The following is a 25,289-nucleotide window of genomic DNA, read 5'->3' on the forward strand; positions in this document are numbered from 1 at the left end:
TAATGGAGCAATGTATATAAACGCAGAGTGATTTAAAATTCAAAGAGACAAGAAAGTTTAAGATAGTCTATACATGACGTTCACGGCAATCAGTCACTCACTTGTCACGTCATCATCACGCGCCCCTGCGTTCCAGCATTCGGTTACGATGAGCTCAAAGCGGCAGAAAACCTTTCACTCCTTTTTTTTTTTAATAAAAATGTCAAGCAGTGTAAGTTGGCATATGGTATCCGAATTGTGTTGCACAATGTTTAGTAACTGCCGGTTGCTCTTGTTGAATAATTAGCAAGTTTTAATTTAAAGGATTATAAGGGAAAATAGCTGCTTTGACAAACGTTATATAAACTCTTTTATAACGTCTTTTGTTTTATCAAGTGTGTTATCAAAACCCTTCAAATAAGAATAAAGATAATGTTGAACTGAGATTTTACAGCATGTTTAACTCTGCCAATTCTACATAATATCAAGTATGTGTCACTGTATGTACACGACAGAGACGAGGACGACGAATAGTGACATTAAAGATGTCATTTTAATAATCAGACCAGACCACATCTCTTGAGTGTGAAAAGAAGAAAAAACTGTGTCTATTGAAGAGTTAGTTACCACCATGTATTAACACACACACACAAACACAACCTCAAATGAAATATTCACTAGCATAGTGCACTAGATAACAAGGGCTAAGTGATGATGTAGACTAGTAAAGTGTCATTTCTAATGTTTTAGTAAACATAACGTAAAGAAAAGATTCACAGAAGAAATCAATCAAATGAATCAAATTCATTTTTGCTGGTCGATTTGCTCTTTTTGTTTGTATTTTTTACATTAAAATCGTATGCAAACGAGGCTTCTTTTTATATAAATAAATACATGTGTATTCTCAGTATTCTAGCTTGGGATGAATGTAATGAATAGAATTAAAATTAAAATAATGATTTAATTGTAATGTAATTGTTTCTCAAAGAAAATATCATGCACTGTTTTCATCATTTGTTTTCATTATGCAAGCTAACATTATATGAATTATGACAATTTGAGGAAATGTTTCTTCAACGTGTCAATATTTATGTTGTGTTTTGAATGTACGAAAAATGAAGTATTACTTGAATGTGCAAGTATCCATTACTGCGTGCCATGTACTGTGCATACACAAAATACAGTTTGAAATATGTAAACAATATACTCTTAGTACCATTATAAGGACATCTTTGTACTTTATACTCAAAAGGGTACACATTACTACCTTAGAGTACCAATGTGTACCTTCACACCCCCACACCACTGATATAGTCCTGATACTATACTTTTTTGAATTGGTCTAGTTTTATTTACACCATTCCTTTATGAATCTTAGGATCGTTCATGGTTCTATCTTTATAAACGTTTTCTGCATGCAAGCTCCTAGTTGTAAGGCTTATTAAATCCATCAGTAGACTCCATCAGTATCCAGCATCAGTATTGGAATCAGAGTTGAACAGCTGTGTAGGATGTAGCTTATTTGAGAAAGAAAAGAGGCTGAAGTGAGTGAACTAACAAAATGAATCCCCTCAGGCACTATATTGGCTAAAGTAAAAGCTGGGAATGGCATAACAAGAAAATAATGAAAGAACAAACATATCATGCTATGAAAAAAAGGGATTGGTAAACATACTTATACAACTATATGATAAAGCCTGGAAAAAAGTGGAATTACCTGTTAAACAGACAAGATTGTTTTGGTGCCCAAGTGAGATCAAAACAGGCTTGTAAAACCTGCTCGGTTTCATTGGTCCATCTCTTTATACTCTTTACTATAGGTTTAACACATCTAAGTTTTTACCTGTAGGTTGGTATAAGAATCAGGCAGTGATCAGAGAGACCCAAAGCTGGCCGTGGGGCTGAGCAATATGCATAATTTATTGTGGTGTAACAATGGTCCAGAATATTACTGTCTCTGGTGGGACATGTAACGTGCTGTCAGTTCAGGGGAGAGATTTATTTTATAAGTCCCCAAGATCATTACAACAGAGTCGGGATGTTGTTGTTCTGTCCCTGCAATCTGATCAGCGAGGTTTTTGTAATGATGAGCGCTTCTAGATCTGGACAGCACATGTTCTTTAACACTGTTATATCTGTACACCACCTGTCATTGATGTAGAACCAGGTCCCGCCGCTCCGCGATTTCCACGCTGCTTCTGCGTCACGATGCGCTCTGAACAGCTGGATTTTGCGCGCGGTCCGGCGTGACATCATTCAGCCAGGTTTCCGTCAAACACACAGCAGAGTGTGAAAAATTCTCATTTGTCCGGCAGAGGAGAAGGAGTTCGTCCGATTTGTTGGGTATAAAGCGGAGATGCGCCACATGGATGCTGTGCGCGCTGAGCGCACCGGCTCACCTCACCAGTCTGTGCGTAATGAACCTGTAAAGAAGGAGAAGAATGTGTAGATTATTTAGAAGTTTTCTGTTAAAAAAAAAAAAACAAAGAAAGAAAAAATTTAAAATAAAGGAATTTACTTGAGTCTGAACAAAAACGTTATGTCGAAAGTTAAGTAGAAAGACACTAAACATGGCAAATAATCTAAAGAGCAAGAGTCAGCATAATGGTTAATAAAATCAGCCTAATGGTTTATGTTAAATTACAACAATGTTCAGCTGAAGAAATGCTTATTTAAAGTTATTTGAAGATTGAAACTGTACAATGTGTTCTGCTGGAGTGTAAATCACAACCTGACCCAAATACAACAAAAAAAAAAATTTTGGTAAAAAGAAATACAGCATTTTCATTTAGACTTTTTTTAGACTCAACAACCCTTTTTATAATATAAAATAATAATAATTAAAATATATAAATAAATAAATAAATTAATTAATAATAATAATAATAATAATAATAATAATAATAATAATAATAATAATAATAATAAATCCAGGGTGTTGGCAAATAGAAGATAGGGAATCTTCCTGTCCAATAGATGGCGGTAACGTGTCACCGTACAGCTACTGTACTTGCATTGACATCCTTCCAGGACTGTCAGCTGAGTTAACTATTTTTGGTGTTGAGCTAAAGAAACTGTCTCAGGAAGAAACTGTGTAAGGTCGTGTTGTTTGTTGCAGGGATACTAAACACTTAGTTTTAAAAATGGTTAACTCAGCTGACAGTCCTGGAAGGATGTCACCAGTTAGCTTGGCAGTGTAACACACAAGTCCAGCCTCAAAGTCAAACTTTTTTCTGGCTTATGTGACTTTATTACATACTTATTTAATGTGGCAGAAGTATTGCGGGACAGGAATAAAGAAAAGATTGAACAGTCTTTGGCACCTGAACTATCTAACTTTCACATTATGTTCCTCTCAAATTTGTGATTTGCTTCCACCTGCAAATTGCTTTGTGTATCATATTTAATAAACCAATACAAATTAAATGTTTAAATGAACATGTATAGTCACACCATTGTAGCAGTGTTGCATGCAGTAGGCTATAAGGTTTATTCAAGTGGAAGAATCTAAGTAATAAACTTACACCTACTAGCACTATGCATTATATTGTGAAAAAGTAGATTATCTTAATATCAAAACCTTAAATTTTCTCTGGACTGAATGATAAATACATGTCTGACCGTTGGTACGAACCAAAAAAAACTAGAAAATCGCATTCATGACGATTTTTGGTGATTTTATTTCCGTTAGACCTTTGCCTACATTGACGCTGATGCATTAAAGAGGAGGGAGTCCCCTGTTCCAAGATGGCGGCTCTATTGACGCATTCGTTCCAATGTACTGCCGTACCCAAGGCGACATCTAGGTGTAGACATCTATGCTGTACGTGTAGCTCAACATTTTAAGTAGAAGAGAAGAAGAACCCGATTCTGATTGGCTGATCAGCTCCAGCGCGGGTTATGGTGCAAAAATAGAAAACACGTGAGATATATATAAATATGAATGAATACTAGATATAATGAATTTGAACACTATTTGTCACCAGTAGAGACTATGGAAGGTGTGAGGTGTTTTGTGGAGTGTTTGGCAGATTTTGGTGACTTGCTTTCTGCTAAAGTGATGTGTCATGGCACAGATGTCATTTTAAGCACCAGGACTGAGAACATCTTTGTTTTTTGTGTTCAAGAGAGAAGAGTTAAGGCAAGTGTTTGTTTTCCTGAACCTGTATTATTTTTATTTCAGTTCTGATCACGTTGAATGTTTCTGTAATGGAATATGTTTTTGTTACAGACTGTCCTGCAGTTTGAGTCTCCAGTCACATCCCTGGCGTTAAGTGCTGATCAGTGCAGTCTCTGTGCTCTCTGTGACAATAATCTCCTTTACTCTACCACCGTCTCTCCTCAACCCAGGTAACAGGATGCATTGTGAGAAATCATCTCTAGATAAATGTAGGACAATCAACATTTTATACTATACTAAAACCTTCTGATGAAGTATGATCTCATTTCCCAGTCTGCTAATTACACATCTTTACACATTTCCTGTAAAACCTTGTTTGTTTTATCCTCAGCTCCTTTTCTGCGGAACAGGGTGATGACCCCGTTTTGTCTGTAGTGTCCAAGGACTCTGTTCTTGTGAAAGATGGCAATATACGCTCTATCGCGGTTGCAGAGGACATTCTCATTACTGTCAGTCTAAAAGAGTCTTTCTGGACTTTTCACTTCTGTGAATTGCCTCGTTGTTTAACCAGCTGCACAGGATTTCAGACTCCTGCAGGATTTCAGGTCCCAGCTGTAACAGGATTTCCTCACGATGATGTGGATTTGCAGGATAGGATGAGCTTAGCTCCAACGTTGACCTGTTTCTACCCCAACTCCTCACCCAAAGGATGTGCATGTAAACACCACCCTCGTCTCGATCCGCTCCTTTTCAGGCTCTTATTTGGAGTTGATGCATCTCTTATCAATTCTCCCATCATTCTTTGCGGTTTACCCGATGGGCGTCTTGTTTTTTTCCCACTATTCTTACCTGCACTAACCGGCTCAAGGGGACAACAAAAGGCACCAACCAGGATATTCTACAGCTTAGAGCAACCAGTAGTATTTATTGGAGCATCTGTTGTTGGGGATCAAGGTCCACGGTGCCTTGTTGTGATTGGTCAGAATGGTAGAATCCTGCTGATCACCACCAACCAAAGAAGATCTGATGGAAAGACCGCAGACTGCAGTAAGGTTTACAGTTTAATATTGTACTTCTATGGTAAAGGATGTTAAGAATTTAGTGGTAACACAAAGCACTATGTTGATATCTTTCTAAAGGGTTCATTGAGCACATGGTCCAGGGGCCTGTGGTGTGTGCCTGTGTAGATGGTGAACATTTGTACTACAGCACTGGTACAAACCTGTACTACTTGTCTCTGAGTAAGATCTTAATAGCTTCATCATCTTCATCATCATCTGTGACCACAGTATCAGAGGGAGACAGCACAAGACCAGTCAGAACGGTCTGTCTGAATGTCTGCAGAGTAATCGCACTAACTGAGCCTTCCATCAGTCCTGCAGGTACCATGGTTACCTCCTTAAATAGATCTCAATGAATAGCGAATGTTTTATTAACCTGAACTCAGTACTCGATGACTGAATGTGATGAAGGTGTCAAATTCAGAACAGATGTTTGAACTACTCAGTCCACGGTACTAATTAAAAGTGGTAACATGAAACATTACCAATTTAAATCATGTAATTTCTAGCCAGGAGCTAATCTTTAATAACTAAACATCAAAATAGAATTGTGATTACCATTCAGTTGCTAACTAGAACTTTGTAAGCAAGGAATTTTATGTACCTAAACATTTACCAATTTTGGTTGAAATCTCCTACTATAATTAATTCATTTGAAAGTGGTTCATTTAAGGTGGACTTAAAAAAAGAAAAGAATTACCACGTGTATTTTAATCTGAAATGTTTAAACAGGAGAGTCAAATTGGATCAAGACAGAGAGCTCTCACAGTGTTATTTGATTTTTACAATTAATACAGGCTTAGTAAATGCTTTTTAGGCATTTTTTTATTACTTGTGGTAAAAGCTTGCATCAAATATTGGATTGGTCTTTTCTAGGAATGGGTGCACAAACTTATCTGTGTGTATTGTATGAATAGGCTGTGTGCAGCTACTGGCTGTGTCTCTCAGTGGAAGACTTCTTAAAGTGACTCTCCCTCAGGACTCGGATAAAGCCAAAGTGTCCAGACTGACTTCATCACATGCAGGGCAGAAAATCAAAGACCTGTTGGCTGGTATTGGAAATGTCTGGGAGAGGTAAGATCATTTCAGGGGTGTGTTGAACAGAAAAAAAACAAACTGACACATTTTTGAAAGTGATACTGAATTGACTGAATTTTTCAGAACAACAGCTGTGAAGCAACAGCTGGAATTGAAGAATAATACCCTCAAGCGTTTGAACCATGTACTCAACATTTGCCACTTGCTTCTAAACTCTCAGAAGAAAACCCAAGAGGTGTGCGATCTCCAACCATCGATCTGCTGTCAGGTGGCAGCCAAATGGAGTACGCTACTTCAGAAAGACTCTTTGGTTGTCACTTGCACATTGGAAAACCATAGTTCTTATGCCTTAGACCAAGGATGGACACTTTGCCTTCAAGTGCAGTCAAGTCTTTCTGTCAGCGCAGGGGGCTCGTCTAGATCCTACTCGTTTGCTTTGACAAAATTAGACTGCGGTCAAAAAGCTGAAGTGACGTTACCTCTGGAGAGTGAGTGTGACTTGTTTCTCCCGGTCCAAATCCATTGCTCGCTTGTGTACAATTTACAGTCTTTACTTAACCCGGAGGAGTACAGACATCTCTCAACTAATGACACCTCGCTATCACAGCTTCTCACACACACAAGCTGTATCTGTCTGGCTCTGAACACGTTAACACTAGACTGGTTAGATGCCTTACAGATCGGAGAGCCGACCCCAAACAGTGATAATATTCCCAAACAAATCAGCGCTTGGGAATCCATCAACATACTTCTGAACTCCAGACAAATTCACACAACGGAGCCGGCACTGCCGAAGACCTCACCTCATACCGTAGCAGTCCACATATCCTCAGAGCTCCTGAGGAACCGGCTCAGCTTACCAGACTGTAACGCTGCACTTCTGTGCATCTCTGTGCTCAAATGGTTGCTGTGTGGATCTTCTAAATCAGAGGGAGAAGTGGTTGTGCAGAATCCAGTTGTGTGTGCCAGAGGGCCGGACAGACACGCAGTCAGGCTACTGACCAAAGAGGTATGCTTATGGATTGATCGTTTGGCTTCTTTGTCTTTTACTGTGTATTGTACAAATATAGAAAATTGTGTAGAAAATTACCTTGAATTGTGCTTTATTAGCAGGATGACACAGGCAACAGGTAGTGAATGAGTTAATGGCATAAATGGTCGTTTTCCTCCACTCGTATCGTGACAAATTCCACCTCCTGTGCTATGTACGTCTGGTTAGTAGTTTAATTTTTCCAACTGAGTCATCTAATTAAACATCTGAGAAGTGGTAGGATCAGTAGACTTTAGGAAGCATTACATGCAGTTTATTTTTACTCATTTGTATTTCAACACACAGGTTTCATCTTTTTTACCATCTTGCCTTTTGTAGTCCATTGGTATTATGGTACTATTTGTTGTTGTTTTCATACTTGCATAAAATCAGCAAAAAGCTACTGTATGTGCAGAAATTGTAAACTTTTTTTCTAGAAAAGAAAAAACGAGAACGAGAGAGACGGAGAGAGACAGAGAAAGCACCTAAAGTTACCTAAACTAAAGTTTCCTACTCTAAATTGTAGATTCCCGGTAAACAATTGGACACACAGTCAGGACAGATAAATAAACATATCAGGCAATTAAAGATTAGCTGTCTGACGGCAAACCAACGGGCCTAACTACAAAAAAGTGGGACATAAAAGGACCCAGGGAAATCTTTTTATTTATTTTTTTTTAATCAGATGAATCAAATGTAAATTCTCAAGAAATATTTTGAAATTTCTTTATCCTGCTACAGTACACTGTTCAATTTAGTTGCTGTTGTATTAAATATTTCTCAATTTACTTTGCCTTAATTTAATGCACACACATTTTTAATTTTGTTGGAAAGTCCTCTGTAAACCTGTTTTTGTTTTTGACCCTCGGCTGCTCCCTGTTCAGGGTCGCTATAGCAGATCATCCAATCCTCATATTTTGGTTTGACAGAAGTTTTATACTTGGGATCATCATGCTGTCACCAGGGACCCCCTCTATAAACCTTTTATAAACATCTATAATTGAAATAAGATAAATATTTATTGGTGTTATGGTTACTGTACTTTTACTACTACAATAATAATGTACACTTCTCTTTGTCCCTGTCTGCAGGTCATATTGAGAGACTTTCGCTCTGATGGACCCCTGTCTGTTGTGGAGGTTCGGGTAGAAAGTGTGTCCATGTCTGCAGTGTGTGGATTACATCATGCTGTCCTGCGGCGGGTTCAGGTGCACATACACATTAGACAAGAAAAGTCTCCTCATTGTGAACATCAAGCCTATTTTTACAGATAATGTAACAAGTCCTTTTTTTTAGGCCCTTCTGAACGATTCCTCTGCGAAACCCGAGAAGTCTGCCGAGCTCAGAGGACAGTACCTGTGTGATGCTGTTCGGCACATGGAGGTAAAACCCATAACTCCCATGTCCACTTACGCATACTGAGATCACCAGCCCTATCAGTTTTAACAAGACAATCAGGTAAAAGCAGTGACACACAAAGAGATCATTATTGTTGTTTATTTCAGAGTCTTTATAAGGACCTGCAGGACTTGCGTGACCCAGCTGGTGGAGTTTTGAAGACAAGCATGTCGGAGTCATTGTTTCGCCTCTATCTGCAACTCCGAGAGAAGCCAATGGTCATTGTGTAAATGCACACATTAGGTCATATTATAAACATCAGGGAGCAATATAAGTAAGCAATTATATACAGGGGCTTCACATTTTGGAAAAAAGTGTCAATATTCGGGTTTTTTAGATAGATTTATTCAGTCCATGGCACTATTTTTGTGTATATCAGTTTGACCATTGCCTTTTTTAACTAAAAAAGTATTAAATTATTACATAACCATAATAAAACAATGATCTTGAATGGTTTTTATTTTTATCATTTAACACATTTACACATTAACACATTTAACCATCCCTGGGTTTCAGCACAATATCAGAAACCATAAGGCCTTGTAAACTTTGTAAAAACTTTGTCATACCAAGGCTACATATAATGCTGCAAAAAATCATGCACTACACAAACGGCAAATTATTTATTTATATATATATATATATATATGTGTATATGTATGTGTGTATAAATGTGATCAGCTTCCTGTAACTTTTAAGCTGAAGTACATCCCCATTTTGTGTTCTTAAATCAGGCACACGTTTAAATGCACAGCTGTCACTAAGAGACACAACATCCCTCGACCCTGAGTCTTAAAGAAACAAAGCACAAATGCTGATGTTTTATGACTTATTAATGGTAACAATCTTGAAGCTTGGTGGACAAATCATAAATTCATCTCTTTTATGTCTTTTCAGTAAACATTAATCATCGCTTATATTAGTGTATTAATGCAACTTAATGTCTTCGTTTTCAGTACTAAAAGTCATATTGTTCTCAAGGAAAAGGTTGTTCGCCAGCTAGCAGAAGAACATTCATTCATTCATTTTCTACCGCTTATCCGAACTACCTAAGGTCACAGGGAGCCTGTGCCTATCTCAGGCGTCATCGGGCATCAAGGCAGGATACACCCTGGACGGAGTGCCACAACCCATCACAGGGCACACACACACTCTCATTCACTCACGCGATCACACACTAGGGACAATTTTCCAGAGATGCCAATCAACCTACCGTGCATGTCTTTGGACCGGGGGAGGAAACCAGAGTACCCGGAGGAAACCCCCGAGGCACGGGGAGAACATGCAAACTCCACGCACACAAGGCGGAGGCGGGAATCGAATCCCCAACCCTGGAGGTGTGAGGCGAACGTGCTAACCACAGAAGAACATATGGTTATGGAAATCATACCAGCAACACTAGAGGTTTTTAGACATTAAGCAGCAAAATTACAGCATTGAGTGTCCCCAATATTGAGGAACTCAAACAGATTTTAAAACTTAAGGTACAATATAACGAACACATGGTATGGCAGACTGTATATGGGGTCTTTTTTTTGTGTTTTACAATATAATTGTGAAAACTAATTCTTTTGTGGTATTTTTTTTAATTCATATTTTGTCTGACTTTATGTGTACGAGAAATCACCACTGTCCTGGACACAAAAGTGAAGTTTGAGGGGAATTTTTTTAATCTATTTTCTATACTCCTGATTCATAAGAAATTAGAAAATAACACTTTACGACCCAGGAACAAAATCTGTGTTATATTGTGTAAACCAATTGTCCTAGAAAGCTGGGTTTAGGGATTTATCCAACACTGAATAAAGTGTAAATGTCTCTGTATGTATGTTATATTATACTACTATGTTAAAATCATGATTTAGTCTCATCAATGATCTCAGTACTTCCACATATAGTTGATACTTCAAATTCATACTTGATGCTAATGAATCTGTTCAGCCTTGGTCTGAATCCTCTGTAAACAGTTTTTCCCTAAGATGGAAATAACTTCCTCTTTTGGCCATGAGCTGCTCGTGTGTTCCTTGCTCCATGACCATCCCACCTTCCATGTAGATGATATGGTCAGCTCTCTCGATAGTCTGCAGACGATGAGCGACCACCAGCAGCGTCTGACCTTTTAAGCCAGAGAGGACTTCCTGAACCTGAGTGAGAAAAGTGGTGAGCAAATAAATACTTCACACTAGCATCAGTCAACTCGGAGGTCAATTTGAGCTGAGGTGTTGTTGCTGGTGTTTTTGTTATTAAGTGTGAATGCACGTACCGCATGCTGAGTGTTGATGTCCAACTTGCTCGTAGCTTCATCCAAAATGAGGATTTTTGGATTTCTGATCAACACTCTGGCTATAGCAATACACTGCTTCTGTCCTGAGGATAGCCTTTTACCAGACTCTCCAACATCTGCACCACAGTAACATAGCTAGTGTAACGTCTAAAGTAATGTACCAAATATTTCTTAAGATAACAAGTGGAAACGGAAATATTCACCTGTGTCATAGCCTTCGTCCAATCTGCATATAAAGTCATGTGCGTTGGCTTTCTTCGCAGCTTCCTTCACCTGCTCTATGTCACAATCACGAAGGCCATACGCAATGTTGTATTTTACAGACCCAGAGAACAGCACTGGGTTTTGGGACACGGCTGCCATCTGTCAGAAGATGAAATGACAAACTCTTTAGTTTAACACATTTAAGAACTGAACACACCACCAGTTGTAAGTGTATTTGGAAAGGACAGAAAGGGCTAATGTCACTATCTGTGATGGAGCATTTCAGCATATTTAGTTTTTGTATTCATTTCATCCGTATTTGTGTTAGTGTTCACCTGGCGGCACAGGTACTGGTGTTGGTACTCATGAAGTGGTGTGTTGTCCAGTAGCACTTTGCCCTGCTGAGGCTCATAAAATCTCTGGAGAAGACTGACACAGGAAGATTTACCTCCACCGGAGGGGCCAACCAATGCTGTCATCTTCCCAGGACTCAGCTCTATGCTCACAGACTGACACAATGGTTTAACAGGGTTTAGACTCATTTTCTAATACAGCAGAAAATACATTATGTGACAGATATGCATTATGTAATGTCTACTTTATTCTTTTAAATGTTTTCTTTTACTGTTAGAAATTCCAAAATGCACTGACCTTAAGTGCTTTGCTTTCAGGACGGGAAGGGTAGGACAGGGTGATATTATCAAAAGTAATTCTTCCTTCCAGATTCTCGGGTACCCAATCTCCTGCTTCTTGCATGTTCGGTTTTCTGTCTAGCAGCGTAAACACCTTCTCTGCTGACCATACCGTGTTCAGGATGTCTCCATAAACATGCACCAATTGCTAAGAAGACCAAAGAAACAGAAGCACTTTTGTAAAAATCTAGTTGGTGACCTACAAAAAAAAACAGAAGAAGCAGCTCACAAAATGAGTTAAGTTCTGAATATTAAACTCACCCTCATGTTTAACGACATGTCTTTTTGATACAGCACAAAAGCCAGAAGACTCCCGGTGCTTAACTGACCCGAGGAGATGAGATGGTGACTAAGAAGCAGCATCGACACCCTCAGGCCTAAGGTTAAACACTAAAACAGGATAAACACATCAATACCTGTCAAAGGTTGAATCATACATGAGTAACCACCTTTCTCAATAACACCACTGAACTGTACATTACATGTGTCAAACAGAGATACCAAAATGAAAAGAATGTGACTGGAGACTATAAGTTAGAGGTGTGGATCAGGATTAAGGTCAGATATACATCAATTTTGGTCAGGAAAGAGCATTTCACCAAAATGACTGATAAATTCCCAATTCTGTTCTGTGCAGATTTAAACTACAGAACTTGCTTTAAATAAAAGCCCTTAAGCTACAGAAATTCGTCTCAAAATATTTTCATAATTTTCAGAATGACAAGTCTGGCAGACACAAAAACAGCTTTGAGCACTGACCCGTGTTTTACAATAATAAAAGACAGATGTTTGATTTTTATCTTTTTTGTATATATATTCAATACGTCCCATTAAATGTAATGCATTGGTAGCTTCGGGCTTTACAATAGTCAAAAATAGGAGAAGGTGGATGTGATCTAGGTATACTGTATCACCAAATGTTTGTGGACACCTAAACATCACACCCATATGTGCTCATTCCAGGTTTTGTCCTCCTTACACCTTTATAATAACCTACACAACTTCTGGGAATGCTTTTTCACTAGATTTTGGAGCGTGGTCGTGAGATTTACTTAATTAATAGGGCCACCAAGCTGCCACTTCTGGGCCCCAGAGCAAGGCCCTCAATCCTCAATTGCTCATCTGTATAAACTGGATAAATGTAAGTCACTTTGGATAAAGGCGTCTGCCAAATGCCATAAATGTAAATGCAAGTCACCACTAATATCAGACCAGTTCATCCAAACAGTGTTGGCTGAGTTCAGCATATAAAGTCTACTCTAAGCAACTGTGTGCTTCCAACCCCCTTTTGGCTATGAAGTGTATCTGAGAGCAGGAAGGTGAGGGATTAAAACCAGTTCCATGCACAATGTGTAAAATGTGAATTGGCTCACTCTGCGCAGAAGGAGGTGGATTGCACTGAAAATGCCCTTGCGTTTCAGTATCTGACGTTTCTTATCCAAAGCATCCTTGTATTTCTTCAGCTCCTGAGCCTCAGCCCTGAAGCTGCGTACCGTCTTCACAGACCTGATAACAGAAGATGCCAGCTGCTCGATTTCAGCCATGCAGTTCTGCAGCTCCCTTGATGTTTTCTGCACAGCAGGACAGAGTGATTGTGTGATCACAAAAAAAAGCTGAAGTGACAAAACCTTTCTGGTAAAGTGAGGAATCTTTTCCTTGATGCAAATGTAGATCTAAATTAAGAAACCTCAGCTAAGATTATAAAAAAGGGTAACATGGGAAAACTACTAGAACCTAAATCAGTTACAAAAGAGAAGGTCAGTTACCTGGTAGTGAATATTGTAATAGTTTTGTAGCACAGCGAGGAGAGGCATCTCCACAAAGGTAAGGAGTGTGAGCTGCCAGGACAGGCTGAGCATCTGCACGAGCATGCCACACGTTTTAACCAGACTCCTCAGGAACACATTCGCATTCATGGCTACAGAGCGACCCATTTTATCAGTGTCTGAGACCAGCCGCGATGTCAAGCTTCCTGTAAAAGGAACCGAAGAGCGCTGCTATAAGAAATGATCCTGAAGAGGATTTTCATTTTAAGATTCTTTGAAAAGAAAACCATCACTATCTTCAGGATCGGTTATTTCTATATTGTTCATCACCTGGTTTATTTTCTTCAAAGAAGATTATGTCCTGTTTCAGCAGGTTCTGAAATAGCATGTGTCGAATTCTCTTGTTTAGTCTGCTCAGGCTACACATAAACATGCCTCCTCTCAAGCCAGTAAACATAGAGCTAAGAAATTAAAAATCACATTGGGTTAAATGACTTTTAAACAAATTCAGAAAGAAACTGACAGCAACAGAGAAATGTAGCATGCATTTACCTTCCAAAAGAGTACAACGACAAGCATACAATGGCCCACAAGAAGCTCTCATGCTTGTACTCTCCACTCAAACCATCCATGATTTTCCCCATATAGTATGGGATACTTGACTCAACTGAAAAGAAGGAATAATGTGTGAATACATAATACAAAATAAGAGTTACCTACATCAGAACAGAGCACAGGTGTTAAACTTACATAATGCAGCTAAGATGAGGAAGAAAAAGGCAGCTGCCAGATGAAGGTAGTCTGGTTTCGAGTAGCGAATCACTCTCATCAGGAGGACCTTGGCCTCTTGCTCTTTCTTCACCTTTTTAATAGGGAATGCCTTGTCCCACATCAGATGGATCAGAGTGCCAGTCACTGCACTTAAAACCACCATAAGGGGCACAGGCACTGGACTAAACCCACACCCCCTTCTCAGAAGTAGCGTTTGCACCATATCATATACAGGAGGTATAAAACACACTAACGCTACCCAAGGCTTCAGAAGATTGTGTGTGGTCTTGTTCAGGGTTGCTGAACTGACCGTGTGAAGCAGAACCCAACTGAAAGCCCTGAAAACCCACAGCCATGTCAGGTTCATGAGGAAAACACCTTGAGAGCACAGAAGTGAGGTCCACAGAGTGAGCCAGAGGAGCAGGTCCAGGAAAAGAAGAGCTCCATATGGCCACAAGGAGCCTGAAGCTGGGTCTGCCATCATGAGCCAGGAGATTAGCTTGAATCCTAGAACTGTCACAGAGACTCTAATGGGTCAAGCTCTTTAACTGAAGCTTTTGTGAAATGTAATTCACTTTAGACAATAAGATGGGAATGGATTGCACTCACATGCTTCTGATCCTCTCTGCAAAACAGAAAGAAATACATATAAACTTGTAATCCTTTCTGAAAGACACTTATAGGATTTTGTCCAGCTGAAAAATGAACTCAGGAGTAAACAAGGCTGTGTTAGAAACCCAGTTAAACCTATGTTTATAAGCATAATCAAAAACTAGCTCTTACCCTGCTACAGTCTCATGTCCTCCTCCGTCAAGTTTTACTTTCACTTTTAGGAGTGCAGTAAAATGACTCGCCTACAGATAAACAATAAACAAACACACAGCCCAGTGCATTTATTTACCTTTTACAATCCCAAATATCAAAATGAGCATGTTGTTGTATTATGACTTCATTCTAATGTCAAAATAAAAATCACCTAAACCTGTTACAATCTAATTGCGCCTAGCCGACCAGGGTCCCTGCAAGGAACTGCTTAAACAGCCACTAGAGGCTTTTATTATGTTCAGGCTTCAAAATAAAAGTCAATGCAATTAAACGATTTTGTATTGGTGAAAGGTACCTAGTGTTGCCATGTGGTGCTGCATGCAAAAGTGTCCGTGGAAGCAGAATGGAACAAAATCAGTCCTGGACATTCATGATGATGATGAAAAATGATTATTATCACATTACTATATTATTACTATTAATATGGTGGAGGTGCTGGTTGATGTTAAGAATTAAGTCACACATGTGCAAGTCACAAGTAAGTCTCAAGTCTTAACCTTCAAGTCTCAAGCAAGTCCGAGTCATTTTTTGTGAGAGTCAAGTCAAGTCAAGTCGTAGCTTGAGTCAAGCAAGTCACTGGCAAGTCATACGGATGTTTGATGATTTAACTAAATGTATATATTAAACAAAGTTAAATCTACAGTATTTATGGACTATGAGAGTTTTATATGCAACCAAAATGATTATATGCATTTATTTTTAAAAGGTGTCCACATACAGGTGAGTTGTAAATACAATAAAAATCTAAAAATTAATACAAATCAAAACTACAAAGAATAAGATGTAAATGTAACTGAAATAAGGCCAACATAAAAGCATGAAAAGTTTCAATATGCCACAAACATGGCAGAAGACCATGGAAAAGTGTATATATATATATATATATATATTTATATATATATATATATATATAAAGTACAATGGTTTCTTTGCAACCAAATGCCATTTTTTGAACAGGCATTCCCTTTTAATGGGACATGAACACATCCTTAAATTAGATCCTTCCTTTTTAACAACAGGATAACAACAACAATCAATCACGTCAACCAAAAAACGTAAATTATTGAATCCCACAAACCTTGAAGTGAATTAACTATTGGAGAGAGAGAGAGAGAGAGAGAGAGAGAGAGAGAGAGAGAGAGAGAGAGAGAGAGAGAGAGATGATTGGAGTGAGTGTAATTTATTAATATTAAAGGGATAGTTCACCTAAAAATGAAAATTCTGTCATATTTTTCTCACCCTCATGATGTTACAAACCTGTATAAATTTCTTTGTTTTGATGAACACACACGTAGATATTTTGAGGAATGTTTGTAACCAAACCATTTATGAGCCCCATTCACTTCCATAGTGAGAAAAAAGAATACTATGGAAGTGAATGGGGCTCATGAATGGTTTGGTTACAAACATTCCTCAAAATATCTTCCTCCGTGTTCATCTAAACAAAGACATTTATACAGGTTTGTAACATCATGGGGGTGAGAAAATTATGAAATATTTATTTTTGGGTGAACTATCCCTTTGAATTGAATGTGTGTGTGTGTGCATGCGAGACAAGAATATGACTGTGCTTGCAACTCTGACGTTTTTTATTTTTATATTTATGTTTTTTATATATATGTGCATCCCCATAAACGATCCACAGGCTTTTCACTCAAAGCCTAACACTGAAGACCAATTATAAGACCTATTGCAAAAAAGCTGACATTTCCACATAAACAGTGACCAACCATTTACACTACATTGCGCTTGCAAAAAAATGAATTTGATAGAACTTTGTCATTCAATTGTGAGCGATGTGGTCGCATACTGCTGTTCTTCTCTTCTCATCTTGCACAAAATCCCGCTACCCGAACTTAACTATTTTTGGTGTGGCGCCTTCCATGTTTCGTCACGACTGTTAAGGTTTATTAGTTCAATCAGGACCACTTGAGTCAAAATAAAGACAATTCTTTGACATATTTAAATTTTTTATTTGCAAGCTTATAAAATTTACATTTGGCGGTATGGCTCTGTTCTGAATTCCCCATCCTTTTCATGAGCTCCATGAAAGCTAGTCAGGGAACAGCAGCAGCTTCGTGGGGGGGACAATATCCCATTTAACTGGGAAAGCAGCAAGACAAAATCCCCCATTTAGAACAGAGCCTGCATCAGTGACAACAGAATGACACTGATTAAGTTAAACACAAGGTTTCTAGGAGGAGCTAGGGGAGGAGGTGTGTTGCAGCAAAGCAGAGGAAACAGCCAAGCAGACAGACTGAAAAAAGCATTTAAATAGGGCGCCCTGTTTGAAAGGGACCAATAGCACGCTTAGGAATCAGATCAGCTGATGGGCAGGGTTAGAAAATTCATATCAGCTGATAGCCGAGCTTGACTATGTGGCCTGCCTGAACTGACGCTGAACGCTATATTTAGTGCGCGCGCTCCCTCTGTTTGCCTGCTGCGTCACGTGGTTAGATTACGCTCTTGCGTGCGTTTAAAAACAGATTTAAAAAAACAAGTTATTTCGAGTCATTTAACTCAAGTCCGAGTCAAGTCTCAAGTCATGAATGTCAAGTAAAAGTCGAGTCTTTTTTAATATTTGTCAAGCAAGTCTCAAGTCTCAAATGTGTGACTTAGTCAGACTCGAGTCAAGTCATATGACTCGAGTCCCCATCTCTGATTTTATATATATTATACACACACACACACACATACATATTCTATACATATATAAAAGCAGGCATCTTCTAATGATCTATATCCTCCATCCATATAGATGACAAACTCAAAGTTTAGCATTTCAATTATGTAACAAAATTCAGTTGAAACCGAAATAAAGTTTTTATTCATTTGAAATTAAAGTGTATTTATTTGATTTGTATAGAAGAAATGAAAACTCTATATCTAAATAGCATATAACCTTAATACACATTATACAAGTATCATAGCCCTTTTGTCATTTTTAAGCAATGGCAACAGGACCAATATATATTGCATGTGTATATATATTATGTATATACTCTGTAAAAATACACTAGCATCAGCAGGACCTTTGGTGTACAGTGCAGACAAATAGCTCTAGAAATAGATAAATACTTTCCTTTATACAGCACTTGATTTGTGTAAAGTTCCCTGATAACTTTAAATAAGGCAAAGGCAATAACATTGAAGCGCACTCAGTCTGACTTTGGCTATGGTTTGGCTGTGAGACTACCATTGGATTTCTAAAATGCAGTTCAGTCACTATGTTAAAGAAATGTAATGTGAAAATGTCTAAAAGACAATAAATTTGTCTACTCTTTTGATTATGTCAAGCTTATATGATAAGATGATAAGCATATAAAATTGTGTAACACACATTTCATAATGTAAAGCAGAGTTCTACATTCAAAAGGTAAATTTGATTTCCATATGTGTAGACCTTAAAGAAAAATGTATAACGTAATAAACCTGTAAACAATGTAAAGGACAGTAAACACCAAAGCTGTCTGTTGGAAACAAGTCCAAAACGTGATCATTAGCGATCTGAACGATGGATTCAGAGACATGTTGCCATGAAGATGGCCGTTTTGGTAAACGTACAGTAAAATAAGCAGATACAAACAAACCTGCTAGGAAATCTCTATTAGTGTTATACAAAAACGATGTATGATCTAGAACGTGAAGCAATATTAACCTCACAATCTGACAAATACACAGTGTATAAAGTTTAAACAAATCTAACATGTATACAATTAGTGTAATGCCCCAGATCAATCGAGCCAATCTGTATTGAAATTATGTGCATATGTCTCATTGATTGAACACGGATGTTGATTATTAATGGATTCGGTTCATACAGTTGTAATGTGTTCAGTTTCTAAGGCAGGTTCCTTGACCTTTTCCCCCACACACACCGAGAGCGATTCAGGCGTAACTGATGACTCTTGAGTAGACAATGCCTTCTTAAGTGCTGTGTCACGGCGGTCCAGCCAGTAGAAGGACACCATGAGAAACAAAGCTGATAAGGCCACTGTGATACTGCAGGCAAGGAACACGTACGTGTACAGACCAGTGCTGTCCACAAGGCTACCTGAAACACAGGAACAAACAAACAGCATGTGATGATCATCAAACCTCATTTCAGTATAGTTTTTACAAAGGTGTTCTTACCACTGGAATTCATTCTAAATTTTGAAGTATTAGACAAACATCCTTTACTTAATCTGGGTGATTTCAGTCTTGATAGCTTAAACTTAGTCATGCCTAGCTCGTGTGACTATGACACAAAAACATGAGTAATTGATTACAAGTTCACAGACCAGTCCACAAAGATATCAGAGAAAGCACATTTCTGGGTGTCTCCTAAGTGATTTAGTGATTCCTAAGTGAGGGAGTTTATTATGCAGAGTGAGTCTGAACAGTGTTGGGTTGCATGCTTGACATTTTGACTTGGCTTGTTGCTTACACAAGCGAACCAGCTGTCCAGTCAATCTCACTGGCCAGGTCAAGATAGCCTGAAGCCCTGGCACTACCTGACACCTGCCTTGCAATATTCTATTCTCTTAGATTGCTCCCATAGACAGACACAGAATAGTACAGATATTCACACACACAAAATAAAATACATCCAGGAGAATTTATAGATTCTCTGTCTGGCTCTCATGATGTTTGTTTAAAGGAACAGCTGTTCTTTCGAGCTTAATTTACAGCTATGTTTATTTTAGTTCTCAATTGTTGTAAATTAAGATTAGATCAGCTTGAGCTCTGTCTGAGCTTCTGTGTGAAAAGAAACTGCCTATTTAAACAACTGGCAGAAGAATAGCAGGGCTGGAGAGAGTAAAGGACTGTCTTATCAACCCAGTGGATGGGTATATTTAAGTTCAAGGGAGTGGAAGGAACAAGTAAACAGGAGAAAATGAAATACTTCAATTACTCAGCAATTTTAGAGCGATGGCCAAACTAATCCAGGATGAATATATTCTCTATCTATAAAACATTGGTGGTTTCTGGAAAGATTACTTACTTATCGAGAAAATGGTCCAGTGTTGTTTATCGGTGAAATTAAATAAGTCATTTAATTATTAAACTATAGTTTTTTAAAATGATTTTATTAATAATATTGTATCTATATATTATATTAATATATATGGTGGTTACAATATAATTCGTAATAGCATGGTGATTGCAGAATTTGTCAAAATTACCCTGCATATTAATCCTTTTGTCTAAAAAGATCTGATAATGAGTGTTCTCTGTAGTGCTGGATTAGATTTTGACATATTTTCTGCCAGGCATTTGTGTTCAGTGATTCAGCACAGATATTGCATTGAACACAGAACACAAGCATTTAGATCTCTGATAGCATTTTATAATTTAACAAAAGCTTGTGAAGATGAGCGGCAGATATTCATATTAGTATTGTGTATCTGTCTCAGAGATCCAAAAGACTCAGAGGTCTGAAATTGGAATCATATGGAAGAGAAAATGTTAGGATTAGTGCATCCCGTTTTCAGAACATGTTATGCTGGTGTTTATGTAAGTTATACGCAATGCATAATGAAATGACCAGTGAGGAACAACACTATGATCAACCCAATATACCTTAGAAAGGCAGTTGTACATATACATATACAATTTTTTACTATCACTACCTGCTAGAGGTGGCCCAATCAGCAGCGTGACACTTTCCATGATAGCCAGCAGGCCAAGTGCTGAGGGGAAGCGGTTCATCTCCACTATGTCCATGAGCACAGTGAACATCAGTGAGCCCACCACGCTCATTGACAGACCATAAGTCACTACATAAGCTAAGAGTACTGGAAATGTTGGTGCAATACAGCAGATGCTGTTGCTCAGTCCATTCAGTAGCAATGCACTTGAAAATACATAAACATGGCGGCCTTTGAACCAGGAAAGGCCGAAAAGCAGGCCGGCGGGTGGCCGAACAAAGATGTTGATAAAGCCCAAGATGGAGAGCAGCAGGGCAGCCTGGCTCTGCTCCATGCCGTGATCTGTAGCATAAGGAACGAGGAAAACCAGGGGCACCACAAAACCCAGCATCATCCACGTAATGCCAAGTGCGTACACGCGAAAGCGCTCGTTACTATAAAACAGGTCAAAGGCCATGTGACGACGGAAAGAGAATGTTAAACTCCTCCATGCCACCCACATCTGTTCTTTAAATCCCTTCTCAGCCAGTGGCTTGGTGGCAGTATTCTTTTCTTTGGTTGGTCTGTGTTTCGGTGGCCCCAGGGGCCTCATAACAGCACCGCACACACAGCAGTTGAGCAACACAGCACCCAGCACCATGAAACTCCCTCTCCAACCCAGTTCACTGTGTAGGTAGTGACCCAAGAAGGGCAGCACGCACAGGCCCAGAGCTGTGCCCGTGGATGACATGGCATTGGCAAAGGCACGTCGGCGCACAAAATAGTGGCCAAGGATGGTGACTGCAGGTTGGAAGCTGAAACAAAACCCTAGACCTGTGTGAAAAAGAAAATCTCTCATTACAGCAGGCATTTCTAACAATTTAAATTCTAAAAAGTTTGTTTCTTCTAGTGCTACAAAGTAAATAAAGTAATACATTTCTAGTTCAAGTAAAATGAATATTGTATGATGATATAATTAGTTAAAAAACACAGAGTAGTTTAGGGATTGAATCTGCACTGACCCGTTATCACCCCTGCGGTAATGTAAAGCTCAATGATGGAATGTGTGAAGGAGCTGGCTGCCATCCCAAGTCCACTCAAGACGCCCCCCATCATCACCGTTGACCTGCAACCGAAACGTTCCACTAACACACTGCATAAAGGGCCTGAGAAGGAAAAGTCAAATGTGAGAACACGACACTAAACAAACCACTGAGTCTACAGGGGAGCTGGCGCAAAGATTAAAGGATTAAATAGTATAATCTGATATATAATTTTTCTGTGCACAAGCTGCAATCCAAAAACCTTTTGTAAATGTATTGTGCACAGCTAGTATTAACAAACAAATGTAAACCTTTTTCACAATTTTTTGTGTATATATCTGTATGTTTTTCTGAAAAAAACATTCTGTATATTCCCTGTATAAGCTCTAATTAGCAAACACTTTCTAAAGACCTGTCTAACAAGTCGCACTGAGCCTCCAATCTGTTTTTTCCGGGTTACTAAGTAACATAATTCCCAGTGAGCAAAGCATTTCATTCCCCTTGGCATATACATTGAGTGTGTGTGCACATGTGCATATGCCTGTACTTACCGGTGTATGTGTACAGAAGCAATCAGAAAGAGTTCATTAAATGTGACAAATAACAACTGCAATGGAAGCTTTTGTTTGCTGTTCTCTATCCAAGGGGTATCTCTGAGACACGGTCCATAAATATATTAAGTAAAAGGTCATGTCCAGGTTTAAAGGCTCTTTTAAATTATGCCTTATCAAATAACAAACATTGACCACATTCTCACACTCTGAAAAAAGTGCAGAGTCATCATGAGAGTGCAACCTGACCATTAATTTGTGCAAGATTGTAAAATTTGAAATAGCTGCTTTTTTGTCCAAACTCCAAATATGACCAATGATCAATTCATTTATGATCAATATCTTGAATATATAATAGTTTAACAAATAATAGATTCTGCAACATATGTAGAGCTCTGTTGAAATGTAAGCGATTGTGTGTTATTGTCCATGATAACTGTTTTGTACAAAAGGCCAGATTTTCCTTTCATAATCTCTTCTAATGAAACACGCGTTCAGGAGACATTCCTATGGATTTGGTCTAAAATGATCTTAAGGTTTTGCACAAACTCGTGGCAGTCCATTCCAGCTCAAGAGCACAGTGTCGTTAAAGCTTTAAAAAAATCATGTAAAAAATCATTTCAGTATCAGTAGGAGCTGTAGTCAATAAAAGACATACGGTAGCCTAATGGAACTGTGTGCCTGCAGATACAGAATCAGTGTTTATGAGCAGAACAAACATTAAATAACGGCCATAACTTCCTGTTCACTGATATTATGGCTTAGTTCTCACGCTCAATGAGTCAATGTCACAAAGATTGCTTGTATTGATTCCTACCTCCTGCATGTAAGACTGATGTCATTATGGATGGCACCCAGGATGTCTCACTGTTGCTGGCACTGAATTCAATCTGAAGGTCAGTGTAGAAGATGCCCATGCAGGATGGGAAGGCCAGGGTCAGGGCTAGAACTAGGATGGTGGCCACCAGTACCACCCAGCCCCATCCTCCATCAGGAGCATCAAGGTGTGCTGGACGTGCCTGAGCCAGCGGCGTCACCGTGCCTCCCATATCGGCTTCCTCATGCTCTGGATCACATGACTCTTCTGAATGATGATGATTTACTCTTGTGCCCATTTCTGTGAGCTGACAGTGATCATGTACTGCTACCATTCAGTGAATAAGAGCCAAAAAGCTTTGGGGATGTCTCAGTGGTGGTTCTGATGCACAGCTACACATTTTCACACGTGACATACCGCATTCGATCCACACAAGAGTCTCTGTTGGACAAAAGGACATAAGGATTTTTTCAACCTCTTATTTTGTACTGTACAATCTTGTACATAATGTCTGACTGGTTTGCACACCGGTAATTACCACACTGGTAATTACAACTTAGTAGTTTATTTCAATCTATGCTCACCTGGAATTGACTACAAGCCTAAAGTGGTACATTTCTTTAACCCGGAGGGTCTCTGTGATTTTGTTACGGTTTTATTATTGTCATTATTATTATCCCAAATCAGCCTACCATTTAAACCGACTTATTTTATATTGTTCGACTTAAATCCGATTGCAAATTTAAAGTTGTCGTAAACCACTGAACAATCCTGCTTGTTTGACCATCTGAAACAGTTCCTAATAGAAGTTGTTTTTAAGTAAACATGACAACCATAAAGCAATTAGAAAATGCATTTTATTACATTAAAAATAACTGGTTAATAACTTACCAGCTGGCTAAGTGTAGCCACAACCACAGACTGACCAAACTGAGTCTCAATAAGCAACAAAAGTCAAATAAAATGAATTTTTTTTTTTTATCTAAAATGGTTCAGTTTTGTTTTTTTTTTGGAAAAAAAATAATAATAATAAACAAACATATTCCATAATTCATATTCATAAAACAGCAGCTGTAGCAGAACCTAAAGGAGTCTTGGGTCATTTTTAAGCAATTTCCTTCAATTTGGCTTAAGAATTTGACTTAAGAATTTTAAAAATAAAGCAATAAAATTGTGGTTTAGATACAAATATGCAAAATATCTCACTAGAGGACTTAAAAACAAAACTTCTCACCGCCTACATGAATGACTAAAGTAACAAGCGTTCATCCTCACATATCTGCTCCAAGCCTTGTGACTGATTAGCGTTCACTGATTAGCTTTCATAACTATTTTATAATTATTAATAACGTCACTCAGAAAGTCCACGTAAGTGACATCGAACCTACCCAATGTACCCAGAAGCTACATATGGCTAAGGAAGAGCTTCAAGATCCTAACGTTAGCAACCAAAAAAAGGTTTCTGCTCAAATAAGAGCTACGAACGGCTACGATATGAAAACACGTTATTAAATCCCTTAGTTAGTATCCGGTACAGTACAGTAGTACAAACCATGAGCCTACCTTCATGGAGTGAAGACGTTTGCATGTGTGGTCATGATGTCTTTCTGCTTCTGTGTTGAACATCCTTTTCTGCTAGGACATATGAGAGCGGTATCGACTCAACCTCTACCTTCACCACCAATAAGGGGACCAATAATAAAAGATCAAATAAGATCCTTGAAAGCTTCACCAGTCACCTCCGTCTTAAATCAGAGCTTTAAATGAAAGTCAATGATGACTTGTAAGCATGTGATATTAACGCATGTTACGGCCCCTTTAAATACTGCTGGAAGCTGTAATGTGAGCCGCAGCTCTAGGGTGGTGTTTCCCTAACAGAGGGAAACGCATCAGTGTCGTAATCCACCTCTTCTTTTCAGATTTACTCTCCAAACTCTCTTGACTTTCTACTCCCTCCTTACTGCCATATTTATGTATCTTTAAATGCACACGAAGCTGATCCACTTTTCGCATTGGCACCCTGACAAACACTCGGTTTGTCTTTGTGCTTCTGCAAAACATGTTGTTTTATTATTCAGATACTGTGTACATACATGCT

At 38.6% G+C, this 25,289-nt stretch overlaps 3 protein-coding genes across 4 annotated transcripts; 1 reads left to right on the plus strand and 2 right to left on the minus strand.

Annotated features, from left to right (window-relative positions):
• The first annotated feature begins 3,875 nt into the window (after positions 1-3,875).
• On the plus strand, positions 3,876-8,988 carry faap100 (FA core complex associated protein 100). The gene is made up of 9 exons (XM_060897546.1): positions 3,876-4,120; positions 4,211-4,329; positions 4,491-5,146; positions 5,239-5,481; positions 6,078-6,234; positions 6,322-7,207; positions 8,320-8,436; positions 8,525-8,611; positions 8,734-8,988. Exons 1-9 carry the CDS (start codon positions 3,923-3,925, stop codon positions 8,854-8,856), a joined length of 2,586 nt encoding a protein of 861 aa, XP_060753529.1. The 5' UTR covers positions 3,876-3,922; the 3' UTR covers positions 8,857-8,988.
• A 1,285-nt stretch (positions 8,989-10,273) lies between these two features.
• On the minus strand, positions 10,274-15,378 carry tap2t (transporter associated with antigen processing, subunit type t, teleost specific). Of its 2 annotated transcripts, XM_060897567.1 has the most exons (14): positions 15,320-15,353; positions 15,127-15,197; positions 14,953-14,968; positions 14,323-14,856; positions 14,125-14,239; positions 13,903-14,033; positions 13,573-13,778; positions 13,180-13,377; positions 12,068-12,196; positions 11,766-11,954; positions 11,450-11,623; positions 11,114-11,273; positions 10,890-11,026; positions 10,274-10,770 (listed from the first exon to the last, which is right to left on the minus strand). In XM_060897567.1, the coding sequence occupies exons 4-14, from the start codon at positions 14,825-14,827 to the stop codon at positions 10,564-10,566; spliced, it is 2,151 nt and encodes a 716-aa protein (XP_060753550.1). In that variant the 5' UTR covers positions 14,828-14,856; positions 14,953-14,968; positions 15,127-15,197; positions 15,320-15,353; the 3' UTR covers positions 10,274-10,563. The 2 variants fall into 2 exon arrangements, with proteins under 2 accessions (XP_060753550.1, XP_060753541.1); XM_060897558.1 differs by having other exon boundaries at positions 15,127-15,378.
• Positions 15,379-18,123: 2,745 nt separating this feature from the next.
• On the minus strand, positions 18,124-24,972 carry slc16a5a (solute carrier family 16 member 5a). Its single transcript, XM_060897581.1, has 5 exons — positions 24,755-24,972; positions 23,192-23,632; positions 21,803-21,946; positions 20,784-21,614; positions 18,124-19,222 (listed from the first exon to the last, which is right to left on the minus strand). Exons 2-5 carry the CDS (start codon positions 23,523-23,525, stop codon positions 18,984-18,986), a joined length of 1,548 nt encoding a protein of 515 aa, XP_060753564.1. The 5' UTR covers positions 23,526-23,632; positions 24,755-24,972; the 3' UTR covers positions 18,124-18,983.
• Positions 24,973-25,289: the final 317 nt, after the last annotated feature.

Source organism: Tachysurus vachellii, chromosome 2 (genome assembly GCF_030014155.1).
Source record: "Tachysurus vachellii isolate PV-2020 chromosome 2, HZAU_Pvac_v1, whole genome shotgun sequence".
NCBI lineage: Eukaryota > Metazoa > Chordata > Actinopteri > Siluriformes > Bagridae > Tachysurus > Tachysurus vachellii.